This window comes from Pleurodeles waltl, chromosome 4_1, assembly GCF_031143425.1.
Source record: "Pleurodeles waltl isolate 20211129_DDA chromosome 4_1, aPleWal1.hap1.20221129, whole genome shotgun sequence".
NCBI classification, from domain to species: Eukaryota; Metazoa; Chordata; class Amphibia; order Caudata; family Salamandridae; genus Pleurodeles; species Pleurodeles waltl.
This window is the reverse complement of record NC_090442.1, coordinates 1003927517-1003942377: the sequence shown is the minus strand read 5'-3', so window position 1 is coordinate 1003942377 and position 14861 is coordinate 1003927517. Positions and strand designations below refer to the sequence as shown.

The 14861-nt window shown below is 44.1% G+C and overlaps 1 protein-coding gene across 1 annotated transcript in view; it reads left to right on the top strand.

The window, feature by feature from the left end:
* The window catches only part of CDHR3 (cadherin related family member 3), a 288891-nt gene that overhangs the window by 145765 nt on the left and 128265 nt on the right, over positions 1-14861 (top strand). Inside the window, exon 9 of the mRNA XM_069227573.1 lies at positions 12069-12246. Within this exon, the coding sequence (XP_069083674.1) occupies positions 12069-12246 (178 nt within the window). The remainder of the gene's footprint in view (positions 1-12068; positions 12247-14861) is intronic.

Sequence of the window (14861 nt, the reverse complement as noted above, 5' to 3'; positions counted from 1 at the left end):
AAACCACTTGTCAATGTCATCTGCCACCACATAACTGGGCACTATGGGTATACAAACCTTCTTGTCTCCAGAAGGTATTGCATGTATGCTGCCACCATTAGTGCAGGATTCAGACTGCCTTGCCTTGAGCTCCAGCTCTTACAAACTCACTTCACGAGCCAATAGAAGTTTCTTCTCAGCTAAGGCTCTTTCAGTCTCAGCTTGTTCGGCTTCCCTCTCAGCTTTCCTCTCCTCTGCCTCCATGTTTAATTTTGCCAACTGCAGTCTGAATTCTCTCTCAAAACGATGAAAATCTAATATACACAAGCAAAGTTATGATTTTTTTAAGATTAAATCCCACTAATGCACTTAGAAACACAAAAGCTCCAACTGGGGCTATCACAGAGTCGTTGATGGAGTCGTTCCCAATAGTCCGACGCCACAGGCGCCGGTCAAGGTGTCGCATGGACCCCCAGGCACAGTACTTTTGAAAATGAAGATGCATAGGCATCAAACAGAGTAGTGGAGGTGATGCGTCACTAGAGCCAGTGCGGCATCAGTCCCTTACGGCATCCAGAAAGGTGAGGAATTGGTTCAGTACTGCAAGGCAGGGAAGGCTAGGTGTTGGTTCCATCCCGTTGCAGGGGGAGCTGCAAGGGAGTTGGTGGTGATGCGTCAGTTCCTTGTGACGCAGCGGGGTCGATGGAGCCAGTCGGTCAAGATGGAATGTGCTGACTTCACAGTGTCGCAATCACACTGCTGGACATCAGCGTTGTCGTCAGACTTGATTTGCGTGCTGTGGTTGTTGCGTACAGTGAGAGCCATGGAGCTGGAGCAGACAGCGGTGTGACGTCGAGCAGCGGCGGCGGTGCTGGAGTCACTGAAGTCGGTGAACTAGCTAGAAGCTAGTACATGAAGTCTTTGTTAGACCTGAGATTTCAGAACAGGAGGTAATCTCAATCCAAGCCCTTGGAGAGCAGTTTTGGGGAGGGTAGAGTTGTTCCAGGACAGTCAGAGGCCAGCAGGGCTATTTAAACACTACCTAGCGGACATCTCGGGTTTCCAATTAGGGAACTTTGAGAAACTTATGGTCCTGAAGAAGCGCAGTGGATCTGACTTTTCTAACAGGTGGGTGCAAAACATGTTGACGTTTATTCACTTTTTATTTTTACGACTACAAGGGATCATTACATTTCCAAAGAAGTCTATAATGCCTTGTTTCTGGTGGCGTTTTAATCCTGCCAGGAGTACCACATAATTAAAATATTTGTGTGAACTCCTAGATGGTTTTAAAAATTCACTATTCTTCTTAATGACACTTAACATTGCACATTTGACTTTATATAGTTAGGTTACCCTCTCACTTATAGGCTTTACAGTAAGGCATTCAACAAAAGATCTGTGCTAAATTGACCCTTCGTGGGGCCTGTAGGACATTGCAGCGCCGGTTCTATGAGGAGCAGCCCTATGATGAAGCATGATACCCTTTGTTGGGGTGTTTGACGGTGCCAAACATTAAGGCAATAATTCCCTTATTTGACCTGCGTGCATGTGCAACCTTCTAAGACTTTCTCGGTTAGGAACAGTATCCCCTTCTTTTGTTCATCGATAATTGTATAGAGTCAGGATAGTGGACCATTTTTGGCTCTCGGTCCGTCCCCTTTTTTAAAATTTGGTTATATGACCTTACATATGACAAAACTCATGACATGTTCTATGACATCATCGATGACATCACTGATGACATCTCAAATGGTGTCATTGATGACATCACTGATGACATTACTGATGCCACCTTTCAGTGAGTGTGCAAGTTTGTTTTACAGTTTACAAAGTGGCGAGCAACTACTATACTACATTTCTACATATTTTGTACAGCTTGGGTGCAGCTGATGGTTCTAAATCTTTACAAAATATGTGTGCTCCTAATGTACCATAGCTGTGTAGAAGTATTGAATACATTACAAATGTTGCCATTAAAGAGTAACCATGTGTGCAAGTGACAGTTGACTTGGAATAATTATGCTCTACAGAACCTTTAGGTTCCGCAGAAATAAATTCCAACAGGAGAAGGATTCTACATAGTAGATCCTAACTTTTGTAAGCAGCCTTGAGTTATTAGAGAAAATCATGTCAGCATGATAATTTCTACTTAACATAGACGAGTGTGTGCATCAGGTAATAAGCTATGAGCCTGTGCTTGTTTTGCTTCGGAAGATGGGCTGTCGTTGATGTATTTACCATAGTACGAATGGTGCAAATAGTATGATCTGTACCACCTTCAGATCTTAGTTATTTTTAGCAACTAGTGTCTTTTTGACAACTGTTGCGTAGAGTGTACACTGTTCTTAGTAGATTCTTTTGCATACTCTGTGCTGTATTTCTCATGAGAGTTCCACTGTTTGCAAATAGTGGGTAAAGAATAAGGAGGGTCATTCTGACCCTGGCGGACGGCGGGAGCCGCCCGCCTGGCGGGAACCGCCAAATGGCCGCTACGCGGTCAGAAGACCGCGGATGCCATTCTGGCTTTCCCGCTGGGCCGGCGGGCGACCGCCAAAAGAGCGCCTGCCGGCCCAGCGGGAAAGGCCCTGCAACAAGGAAGCCGGCTCCGAATGGAGCCGGCGGAGTTGCAGGGGTGCGACGGGTGCAGTTGCACCCGTCGCGATTTTCACTGTCTGCTAAGCAGACAGTGAAAATCTTTATGGGGCCCTTTTAGGGGGCCCCTGCACTGCCCATGCCAGTGGCATGGGCAGTGCAGGGGCCCCCAGGGGCCCCACGACACCCGTTCCCGCCATCCTGTTCCTGGCGGTGAAAACCGCCAGAAACAGGCTGGCGGGAAGGGGGTCGGAATCCCCATGGCGGCGCTGCAAGCAGCGCCGCCATAGAGGATTCCCCCAGCCGGGGGAACTCCGGCGGAAAACCGCCAGACCCGGCTGGGCGACCGCAGCTTCAAAGCCGCGGTCGGAATACTAAATGAAGCACCGCCAGCCTGTTGGCGGTGCTTCAGCCGGCCTCCACCCTGGAGGTCATAGACCGCCAGGGTCAGAATGAGGCCCAAACTGTCTCCATAGAGTACATTTCTTATGTAGGTTTGGTGTGTGTCAGGGGTTTGATACAGATAAGGTTTCTTAGCACAGCATTTGTTTTGGAATTGGCGTTCACTATTTTAGCTTTCATCTGAACATATGTTTACAGATTTAACACCATACTTAATGAGGGCTTCCCATATATCAGTGGTTGGTTGTTATTATGTAGTATGCTATGTGTAGTAGCATATTAATTAATACAGCAATTTGTGGGAAAACAAAACTTGGATGATGTCATCAATGATGCCATCAATGATGTCATTTCAGATTTCATCAGTTAGTCAGCAATAATGACATTGAACATATCATGAGTAATGTCATATGTGGGGTCATAAGCAGCGCATGGCCGGGGTACAAGTTACAGATAACCCTGCTAGCTATAACTGCTACACGTCTGTGTTTTTTTAACTTCATAACATTAATATTGTCACTGAGCAAATTCATCTAACTCTAACGTCATTTTAACCTTTGGGGTTTTCAGTGATTTTTTAAGTTTTTTTTAAAAAACAAATTGTATTATTATATCGAACTATAATGTTACTGTAACCTTTGTTTGTTCAGTGAATTTCTAGTTTTTGTTTTTTAAGTGGAAGATCTCTCTGTCAGATGAGGAGTGTGCATAGTAGGGTGCGTGGAGAGACTGGCCTTTATGCTGAGACCCATCTCTTGGATGAGGGGTGTGCATAGTAAGGCGTGTGGAAGGACTGACCTCTCTTTTCACTCCTCTTTCACAGATGATGTTTGTGTGTAGTAGAGTGTGTGGATGGACTTGCCTCTCCTTTGACACCTCTTTCTGAGGTGACGCATGTGCCTAGTAGTGTGTGGGAGGCGGGACTGCCCTCTGTTGTCAGATCTGCCTCTCATATGACTGCTGTGCGTAGCAGTGTGTGGCGAGGGACTGGCCTCTCTTTTGAGACCTGTCTCTCAGATGACGGGTGTGCATAGTAGAGTATGGAAAGAGCCTTAAGAGTACTCCAAGCTAAAGGGCATAAACAGTAGACTCTAATAAACACCATCTCCAGTAAGTCTCCTTACTACAATAACAAACATGCATACTAGAGTGTTTTCAAAGATCACCTATTTCTTCTTACTTCTCATGATCCAGCAAGAGTCTCGAGAGATTGTAACTTTTTTAAAATAAGAATTAAGCTTCTACTTATCATAATACTTATCTGTACACTTCCTCTCAAAAGCAAGAACCACAATATGCATTCCTACTAGTCGAGTGTATTGAGAACTCATTTACTCCTTTTTACTATTCACGAATCTGCGAGATCATAAAAACTAGTTAAAAACAATATACATTTATTTTTATCATACTAGTTATCCCTTAGACACATCTTCTCTAAATCTAGTGTGATAGAATGTCTTTCTGCTGCGCCCCATATAGCTTTTTCACTTGATTTCCACAACACCTCCAATTTTTCACAGTGAACAGTAATGGTGGCCATTTAATTACTAAAATTCCAGCAGCCAGCCAATGAAAACGCTCTCAGGACTCGTGGCAGTCTCTCGCTCCTGAGAGAGTGGGAAGGCTTACAGGAAAACAGGCCTCGTTTCCAATCATAGAGCTTAATTTTCAATTTGCGCCCTCGCAAGGGACTCACAAGACTTTTGCGAGCCCAGCTGCCAAAATATACAATTATTTTTTTACAAATAATTTCTCAAAAACTACTGAATGTATTTCCAACAGTTATCTCAAGTAACTATAACTCGTGCCTTAAGGAAACTATAACTCGAGCCCTCACCATGCATTTCTTATTACCCCACATATTACATCACTCATGACACCTTCTATGACATCACTGATAATATCATTGACATATGTTTGCCATGATAATATTGATGAGAAAACTTGCATGGCGGGGGTGCGGGTTATAGTTACCTTAGGGCATGAGTTATAGTTTATTGCGATAAAGATAACTGCAGAATTTCTATGGTTTTCTGTGTGTAAAATCTGAACCTAACTATAACATCTCTGTAACCTTTAGTTTTTCAGTATATATATGTTGCGGTGCGGGCACGAGTTATAGATACTTGAAATCACAATAACTGCTGAAAGTCAGTGGTTAGTTTAAAATGTTACATTTAAACTGACATTTTCACCCTAACTCTGCCTGTATGCAGCCATCCCGCCACAGACACACCACCCCTCCATTTTATAAAATGGTTTTCTGATCTGTGAGACTCTCGTGGGAGTCAATGCAGCCCCCAACGCTCCTGGGGTCTCTCGTGGGAAATCAGGAGCCTCGCTGACTCCACCAAGAGTCCCACGGGATAAAAGAAACCTTCCCAAAATTTGCTTTTAAATTTGGCCCCAGTGGAACTTCCTCTGTCTCCGTGACCTGAAACAACAGGAGCAACATTTCTCTTCATGTTGCAGCCAGCCAATGCGAGTGCGTGCTCTGTCGGACTCACAGGAGCTTTACTCACCTGTGAGAGCAAGACTGCTGATGGGAAAAGATGCCCTCTTTGCTTATCAGATCACTTTAATATTTGAAATTACGTGATTGCAGCACCATCTCAACTACCCAGATAAATATTTTGAACCTTAATTTCTTGAAAAATTCTGAACAGATTTAGACCAAATCAGAAAAAGCATACTTTCTGGATCAAGATCAACCTTTCTGACAAATTTGGTGTAACTCCATTCAGCCATTAAGGCTGTAGTGCTATTCAAAAGTCCCTATGGAAATGACAGGGGAAAATTGTGCTTTGAGACCCCTCTTTTTTCTGGCCCCCCGCTTGACATATCACCTCAAAACATTTCAAGTAGAGGCTGAGGCGGATGAAACTGTTTTTGGGAAAGTTTTGTGAAGATTGGTCAAACGGCACCAAAGTTATTAGCAAACCAAAAAACGCTCATCCTATGGTAACTAGGCCCTAGCAATAACTACACCATGATGACTGCAGAATTCTAAGTATTGTTTGTTCCCTGAATTCAATGGATTACTAGCTGGAGATGGCCACAGAGTCAACCTTTTACCTGGCAGCTATTTTCACTTATCAGAACACTGGAATAGAAGAATAGAAGATTTAGGAGAGGAACACAAAGTAATGAAGTTAGGTTGACAAATTGAGGGGAGGGTTTAGCTCTCATAGTTTCATAAACAGAGAGTGAACGCCATTGAATAGATCAGTTGGGAGTGACCGATGCTGGTGGAAATTTGAGCAGGGGGTCTGTTTAATTTTAAACTAAAGAAAAGTCCCCCAAAACTCATGTGCTATTCTCCTAAAAAGACACCTCAGCAGCATGGACATATACTTGGGTAGCCACTAGGTATTTATATGCGGTTTTACAGTTAGAATTAATCAAGAGTTGAATTCATGAGATAGCACTGGGTTTTCGTAACTCACAAAAAAGTGTAATGGGGCCATTTCACAAAACTGTGTATGACAACAGGAAGTAGGTACTCTTGGTCACCTTTGTGAATCGACCCGAAGCATCCAACCCACAATTAGTAAAAGTGCAAAGATGGCACAGTCATTTCTATTTGTAATAAGTGTATATGAACAATGACTGGAATATTTCTATTTTATTCCTATTTTAGATATTTTGAGGCAGGTTCTGGCATGTAAGAGTATGTAAAAGAGTATTATAGAAGTCCATAATTATTTACTCATTTTGGCCTTTGTGAATGGGACCCAATGTGTTCACTAGGCTTGACACAAGTTACCAGTCTTTGAGCCGGGGTTGCTAACAAAATGGAAACATTATGTTGTTTCTAGGGTGACCACCCGTCCGTAAATTTCATGGACTGCCTGTAATTTCGCCCTGCCATCCGTTGTCCGTGATGAAAGGCTTAACGGACGGCACTTTGTCTGTAATTTTAGCCTTTCACCAAAAGGACAAGGGAAGGTAGAGTGAAATTACGGGCAGATTAGTTTCCCCAGCAGGTTTCAAAGCCAGGGAGTCTCTTGTGCTCTGAGGGAGGGAGGGGCAGACAGATAACAAAAGGCCTTCTTGCCAGGTGTCTCCTTCCCTAAAGAAATGCAAATGTGTGTAACCAGTAAATCTGCAAATGCAAAGGGGCTTGAAAACCTGCATTGACTTTAATCAAAGGAGTCACTTGAAGCTTTCTGATGGCAAATATATTTTCTTTTAGAGAGGTACCTTAAGGGTGTTCCAAGGTGAGCTGTGGAATGTGTGGTTTTAATGGAGTGTTATAACATTTTTTAGTACTAGGTATACACTGTATATTATTCAAATCTGTATTTGAGAAGCGCTTTTTTTTATTTAACGGAAATGTATTTGAGCATTTTGTAGCAGTCTTTATTATGATGTATTTGTATTTTTCACAGTTCTTTCAGGGACCTTGGTACCTCATAGTACTAACAAACATTGGCAAAGCCAATAGGTCTCATCTACGAAAAAGTTATTGTCTTTGCTAATGTGGTTTAGCCACTAGCCATGTTATACACCAGAGTGGCTCCTGTTCAGCATGGCTTAAGGTTAGTGGCATAGTGGTGTGGAGTAGAGTAGAGTGCATAGGAGCAGTGGCGTAGAGCCAAGTGGTGCAAAGTACAGTGCAGTGGGGTACAGTGCAGTTGTTTAGAGTGCGTTAGTGTAGAATGCAGTGCTTTAGAGTGCAGTGGCGTGGGACAGAGTAGAGTGGCACAGAGTGCAGTGGAGTAGAGTGGCATACAATAGAGTGGCAGATAGAGCAGTAGGGTGGAGTGGCGCAGTGGCATAGATTGCAGAGTAGGCTTGCGTTGCAGGTAGTGCAGTGGCGTAGTGTAGAGTGGTGCAGAGTAGAGTATAGTGCTGTAGAGTGCAGTCGCGTATAGTGGAGTGATGCAGAGTAGAGTGGAGTAGAATGCAGTAGTACAGAGTAGATTGGTGTATAGTACAGTGGTGGAGAGTGCAACGCTATAGAGTAGAGTGTCAGTGCAGTGATGTAGAGTGGCACAGAGAACAGTGGCGTAGAGTACAGTGGTACAGAATAGAGGGCAGTGGCATACAGTGCAGTTGTTCGGAGTGCATTTGCGCAGAGTGCAGTGACATAGAGTGGCATGTGGTAGAGTTACATAGAATGCAGTGGAGTAGAGTGGCATACAATAGAGTAGCAGACACTGCAGTAATGCAGAGTGGTGCAGTGTCATAGAGTGCAGAGTAGACTCATGTGGCATAGAGTGCAGTGGTGTAGAGTGGTGCAGAGTGGAGTATTGTAGAGTGGTGTAGAGTCTAGTGCCTAGAGTGCAGTGGCATAGAGTAGAGTGGTGTAGAGTGCAGAATTGCAGAGTAGAGTGTCAGTGCAGTGGTGTAGAGTGGTACAGAGAACAGTGGCATAGAGTACAGTGGTTCAGAGTAAAGGGCAGTGGCATACAGTGCAGTTGTTTAGAGTGCACTGGTGTAGAGTGCAGTTGCATAGAGTGGCATTGGGCAGAGTAGAGTGGCATAGAGTGCATTAGAATAGAGTGTATTGGTGCAGAATGCACTAGTACAGAGCAGAGTAGTGTAGAGTATAGTGGCGGCCAGTGCAGTGCTGCAGAGTAGAGTGTCAGCTTGCAGTGATGTAGAGTGCATTGAACTAGAGTGCAGTGGTCAGAGTGGTATAGAGTACAGTGGCGTAGAATAGATGATTTCAGAGTAGAGTGCAGTTGCATAGAGTGGAGAGGTGCAGGGTAGAGTGGAGTTGCATAGAGTGGCATATAGTGTGATGGCATAGAGTAAAGTGGTGTAGAGTGCCGTGGCATTGAGTGCAGAGGTGCAGAGTAGATTAGAGTGACGTACAGTGTATAGAGTTGAGTGTTACAGAGTAAAGTGCATTAGCATAGAGTGTATTAGCTTAGAGTGCAGTGGCGTACAGTTCAGTGTTGCAGAGTGGCATAGAGTGGAGTTGTGCGGACTAGATTGGTGTTGCCTAGACTGGAGTGGTAAAGCGTGCAGAGGTGCAGAGCGCAGTGGTGTAGAGAGGCGTAAAGTGCATTGGCACAGAGTAGAGTGGCGTAGAGTAGAGAGGCATAGTGTGAAGTAGCATAGAGTGCAGTGGCATAATGTGGAGTGTTTCACAATTGAGAAGAGTGCAGTGCAGTGGCATGGAGTGGTGTAAAGTGGAGTGATACCGAATAGGGTGCAGTGGTGTGGAGAGACAAATCAAACTATACTGTGCACAGACGATGATGCATGGAAATTGCATCACCTAATGCACTGATTTGTTTTAATCATATAAAGGTATTTGCTTCCAGCACAGTTCAGAATTAACAAAAAGGTGCTTCATTTGTACTCCTAATTCTGATATATTTTTAAGTTTATTTAAATGTTGTCATGTGATAGAAAAAACTATTTCCTGTAACCCCAGTATCCAGCAAGATTGTCGCATAAATCCTCTCACTTTGAAGTCAGAGAAAGGAAAGTAAACACTAAGTTCCCACTGAAGACAGAGCCTGACATTTGACTTTGTTCTTTAAATGCCCACAAATGCGATGAGATAAGAACAAGATTTACAGGCCTGTTTACAGAAAGGGAGCACTCAGAAGGACACTGTAAATAAGGTTTTGGCAAGGGAAGGGACAAATTCAAGCTGCATAACCTAAAACAAATAAAGCCAGCAAATTGAAAGCAACAAATTGTGAGTTACAAACCACAAGGCCAATGGCAAGCAACGGGCAGAATGCATTCACAAGGAAGCCCTATGAATGTACTTAAAGTGACAGCTGTGGGATACTTTGTGGGGAAAGTCCAGTATTTTACTCCATATCTTGCAGAGGTGTGGCAACATCAATCACCCAGTTAGTATGACGAGAAGACCTGGAGTGGTTTCCATGTTTCAGGAAAGGTCTGCACACCCATTCTATCAGTTTACCACCAGTTCCTATTGCATAGAGCTTCTGGCACACATCTTGTAGGGTTGGTGCTAGGTGGCAGACATGAAATAGGGCATTTAATTATTATTTAAGATGGTTGTAAGTAAGGAGTTGACCAGGGTGAAGATGGTAGTCTGCCACAAGGGTTTGGAAATTTAGTAGCTCGCTGTTCAGAAACTAATTTACCAATTTTAAGATACCTGCAACATGCCACTGATGGAGTTGTTCTGAGCACAGTCATCCTGTGCGAGTGGGAAGGCTTAGCAAAGATAGAGCAGGAGCACAGGGTTTCTTCGTGTCAGTGAGTTTACAGGTTCTGGCAAGGCAAGGGAAAGCCGTGCATGGTAACCCCAGATGGTGATCCGTAGAATGGTCAGTAGGAAACAATGAGCAGTGTATTAAGCCTTCCTTAAATGTATTTACTGGTAAACCCCATCTCATGCAGGGAGGTGGGCAGAAAGCCAGCGAGCCACCCATTAGACCTGTGCAGCTGAATAATAGCATTCTAAGTCCAGAAGACCTAATCCACCCGCAGTCACAGGTAACTTTAGAGTGGAAAGAGCTACCTGATGGCACTGCAGCAACCAAATCAGAAGTGTGGCCTGTCTGAAGAAGGAATAAAGGACAAGCAGGGGAAGATTTTCAAAATAATACTATCATTGGGGTAGTACACCATCTTCGCTAGTGCCACATTGCCCACTACAGAAAGCAGAAGAGAAGACCAAAAAGCAAACTGGGCTTGGAGGGACTGTTCGCTCTGCCGAGATGTTCATCCTGGAAATCAGTGTAAGAATGATAGATCTTAATCACTAGGTATCGAAAGGTAACTGATTCCCAGTTCAATTTGAGATGTAATTGTATATAAAGGGGAAAACAGTGCCATATGTTAAAGAAACACTAATTACATTTTAAAATTTGTACATTTTGTTTGTAAAGTTTACATCCCAAATATTTTGAAGATTCTATGTGTACTTGACACTTAGGGATAACCCAGATCTCTAGTTTGGCTTTTGCTCAATTTCAAAACCATTTAAAGACATGGACAAAGCAGACAATTGCCTTGCACAACCTTGCAAGGGGTCTAGCCCCTGCTCACCCTTCACAAGCACTAACAGCGGACCATTGCACCAGAAGAGTTTGCCAAGGTGGATGGGTGTTGCTTGTTTAACCACTTGACAGTGCCTCTTCTGTTTCGCTCCTGTGTGCAGAGACAACTCCCCGGGTACCCAATACCTTCGAATAGTCTTGGTGGACCCATCTTGTCTGATTTTAGAAATTGCCCCACCTTGTTCTTCTTTTCTTTATTTATCCTGTTTTTAGAAACAACCCTTTGAATAGCTTGCCGTGGATCTCCCATTTGATCTCAATTTCATCCTCCTCTTTTATTATCTTTGATTGGTAGTCTGGGCTTCCATTTCTGAGATAAATGTAGAGTCCCAGACATACACTCTAGTGCAGTGAGACTACAGACAGGTTATGGGTGCCTCACATCCTGACATTAGGTGTGAGACTGTCATTCACACCATCTGCCCTGCGTCTTTAAAAAAAAATTTAGGTTGAAAGTCCATGGGCGGTTGGGGTACGCCAGATTTTTTTGTTCAATTTGTTTAAATTAGCATAAGGTTAATTACCTTAATGTTTCCCATACTGTTTGCCAGGGGTTTTAAAATGTTCAGAAAAATAATTTTGCTGTTACTTTCTCTTTAAGAAAGATCGGGTAGATTTGGGCAGGGGTGATGGGTTTGCCGCAGTACTGAAGGGCATTCATTTACTACTTAACAAGGACGTAATGTGACACCTGAATGTAGCGTACCAGCAGGCAATCACAAAAAGACCACAGTGAATAAATAGTGCTATGTTAAAAAAGAGTAAATAAATGCACTGACAACATAGCGAGGCATGGCCTCTCTTGCGTGTGTCTGTAAAACTGACATTTGTTCTTGAATTTTTGTCCTGAATTTTGACCCTTTGTCCTGGATTTTGACCCTTTATCTTGAATTTTTTACAGTCCTGTCCATAATTTGCCTCAATGCCAGGTTGTTACCCTAGTTGTTTTGCATAAATAAGTATCCGCTCGTGATTCCCTTAGACTTAATGCCCTGTTGCCTCTTACGCAATGACATTTGTTTAAGGTAATCACAAGTTGACATTGTTCTCATGTGAAGTTAACCAGCAACGTTGTGCTCTCCTTTTCAGCGTCTCTGTACCAGAAACTGAACCCATTGGGACCCTCATTTTTGATGCAACGGGGAGCGGTCAATGCAAAGATATCGACGTGGAGGCACCCTATAATATCTTCAACTTCACAGGTGTGGCTGGACTTGGCAGTGCTGCGAGATTTAAAATGGATCCACCTGGTTCTGGAAGAATACTGGTATGTCGCTTCTTATCGCTAACTTCGTGATGTATATTCTGCAGGGCGAGTAGAATATAAAGCCATTACCACCAATAAAGTCATGCCTGCTTGTGTCCCAGCCCGGAATCTCTTATGCTATGTTCCTGTCATTCTATCCCAGTCAAACCAGGGGGACATGGGGGTCGCATCTTTCTACAACCACCTGACTGTGTTCTCTGTCGTCTAGAATGTCACCTATCACGCCACCTATCGTCACCAAGCAACAGCTGGTTGTTTGCGACGTGCAAGTGGTCCCAATAGTCTCTGTGCACATGCTAAGTGACTTGAAAGTCACAACAAAAATGGGTTTTCTTACTCAAAATTGTTCATAATTCTTGTAAGTAGGAACGAAGTTTCACAGATTTCTGGAAGACAATCCAAACTCTGTCAGCGGGAAACAGGCAAAGAATGTATGGGGCTATTCAGAATGTGAAGGAACGTGACACCCAATAAACAGTGTGTGATGTGCCAGTCGCCCTATTTTTAATAACTAACCATGTCATTGTGATTTGCGAGTTGCCATTCTGTGCCATCCATCTGTTTCATAAAAAGGAAGAAAAAGGGAAACATTCTCAAATCCCCCACCTCTGCCCGCATCCTACTCCAAATACACAGCAGAAGCTGCAGCCGGCAACGGGCAAATGTCATCGACAACACAGATGGACTCCGAGCACTCAATCCTCTGCGGACTAACCCCCCTTCTGAATCACGTGCACTAGAACAACTAGGGGGCGCTAGGCACACCAGACCCAAGGGCGAGGGTTCCGTTCTCCAGAAGCAGATTAACGGGTTCCATATTTCCCAAAATGTAGACGATGTATTTATAGTTCGCCACAATATGTGGAACGACGTTGCTGTCCCCGGAGCTGTATCAGCTTCCAGTTGATTCCAATGAGCATTTTTGCAGCATGTAAAATTAGCCTCAACCGTACCCCTGTGCTCTAAAGCGGTCATTGTCCCCTTATCGGGTGTATAGTTACCCAGCTTCCCTCTGTGCCTAAAAACTCCTTGCAGAAAGTTAGGATGTGTGCACATTCCCACCAGACATCCAATAAGGATCCCTTCTCTGTATCATATTCCCAACACCTGTCTGAGACCGGAGGGAATATTCTGCCTAAGCATCGTGCGGTCAGGTACCACTGAGGTAAGGTTTTATAAGCGGATTCCGTAGAGAATACGCTTTGAATGTGCGTGGATAAGAGTCCCGCAGTTTCCGTTGGTCTGTTTTTGATGGCAGTAGGCAATGTTTAATTTGTAAAAATAAATGAAATAAGTGCAGGTGCCCAAAAGGCGCCCACTTCGCCCACCTCCCTGCACGGACAATGCCAAAATTAGGAGTGAAGTGACCGAACCGGTCTTCCTTACAGGAACTCACTAAAGAGAGCTTTCCACACCCCATTACCAAGATAGGAACAACATCGGCCAACTAGTGCATTTTACAGTCCAATTTTTGTTGAAATTTGCTAAAAACGCATTGGCCCCAAAAGAGTACTCTGACTCTGAATAGGCACTCACAATACTCCAGTACTTCTCTAGAGTGGTTTGGGAGGAGGGTAAGTACTGGGTTCTGTGAAAAAGTACTATGTCCTTTTCTACAAGTAAAAGATTACATATACGTGACCATATCAATGAAATAGCAATCAAGGTGAGTGAAATTAGATAAAGCACTTCAAGCAAACACTTTTCAGGGAGGAGTGGACGGGTTTAGTTGACAATAAGTTGGATACCACTTCCCAGAAATACTTTTCAGAAAAGCAATTATAAAGCACTAAGGTTATTACAAATTTGCAAGGAGTTGGTGGTTTTCTTGTGAATAACCATGTATTGTCCCCGAAGGGTCCTCCCTTTTCCACCTCTTGTTTAGCATCTATATGAAACCCTTAGCAGACCTCCTGAAGTAATATCAAGTGCATTTCCAAGTTAACTCAAATTAGGAGACAGCAGTCTAATCAAATGAGCTAATATCACTCTTTGTATGGACCGGTAAGGAAAGCTTCAGCTGCACGAATGGAAACAAGACCAAGACCAAGATCATCGTGAAGGGAGAAAGTGAACCCGTTGCACCACCCTTCATCTGGTCACCAGTATTTCGCTTTGAGTCACTCACCTCACTTGTATGGTTCACAGTGCAAATGAGGCACACTGCTGGCCTGCCGTGTATTCATTAACAGGCTTCACTAGGCCAAAGCAGCCTCCAAAGGATAAGCACAATACAAGAAGGGATTTAGGCTACATTGTGTTTCTCCTCCAGTCGCGGCTGGCAGCTCTTAAAAGGGGTGGGGCAGGTGTGGCGTGATGGGGAGGGGAAGGGAGACAGAGGTAGGGGAGAGCGGGGGGGATACATAAAATGATTTAATAAAAATAAATAAAAACTTACCTGAACGGAGGCCGTGCCGCTCCTCCATCTCTGCTGCCTTCTGCTGCAGGAGCAGGCTCCCAGCCTCCCCTGTGCCAATCCTGACGCTGTTCAAAGCAGCGTCAGGATTAGCTGGGAGCGCCGAGCCAGGGCGCTACCAGGCAGGCTGGGAGCCTGTGCAGGCTCTCTCTCCAGTACGGTAACTGTGTTGCCGGGCAGCGGACAGCCTACTGTGCAT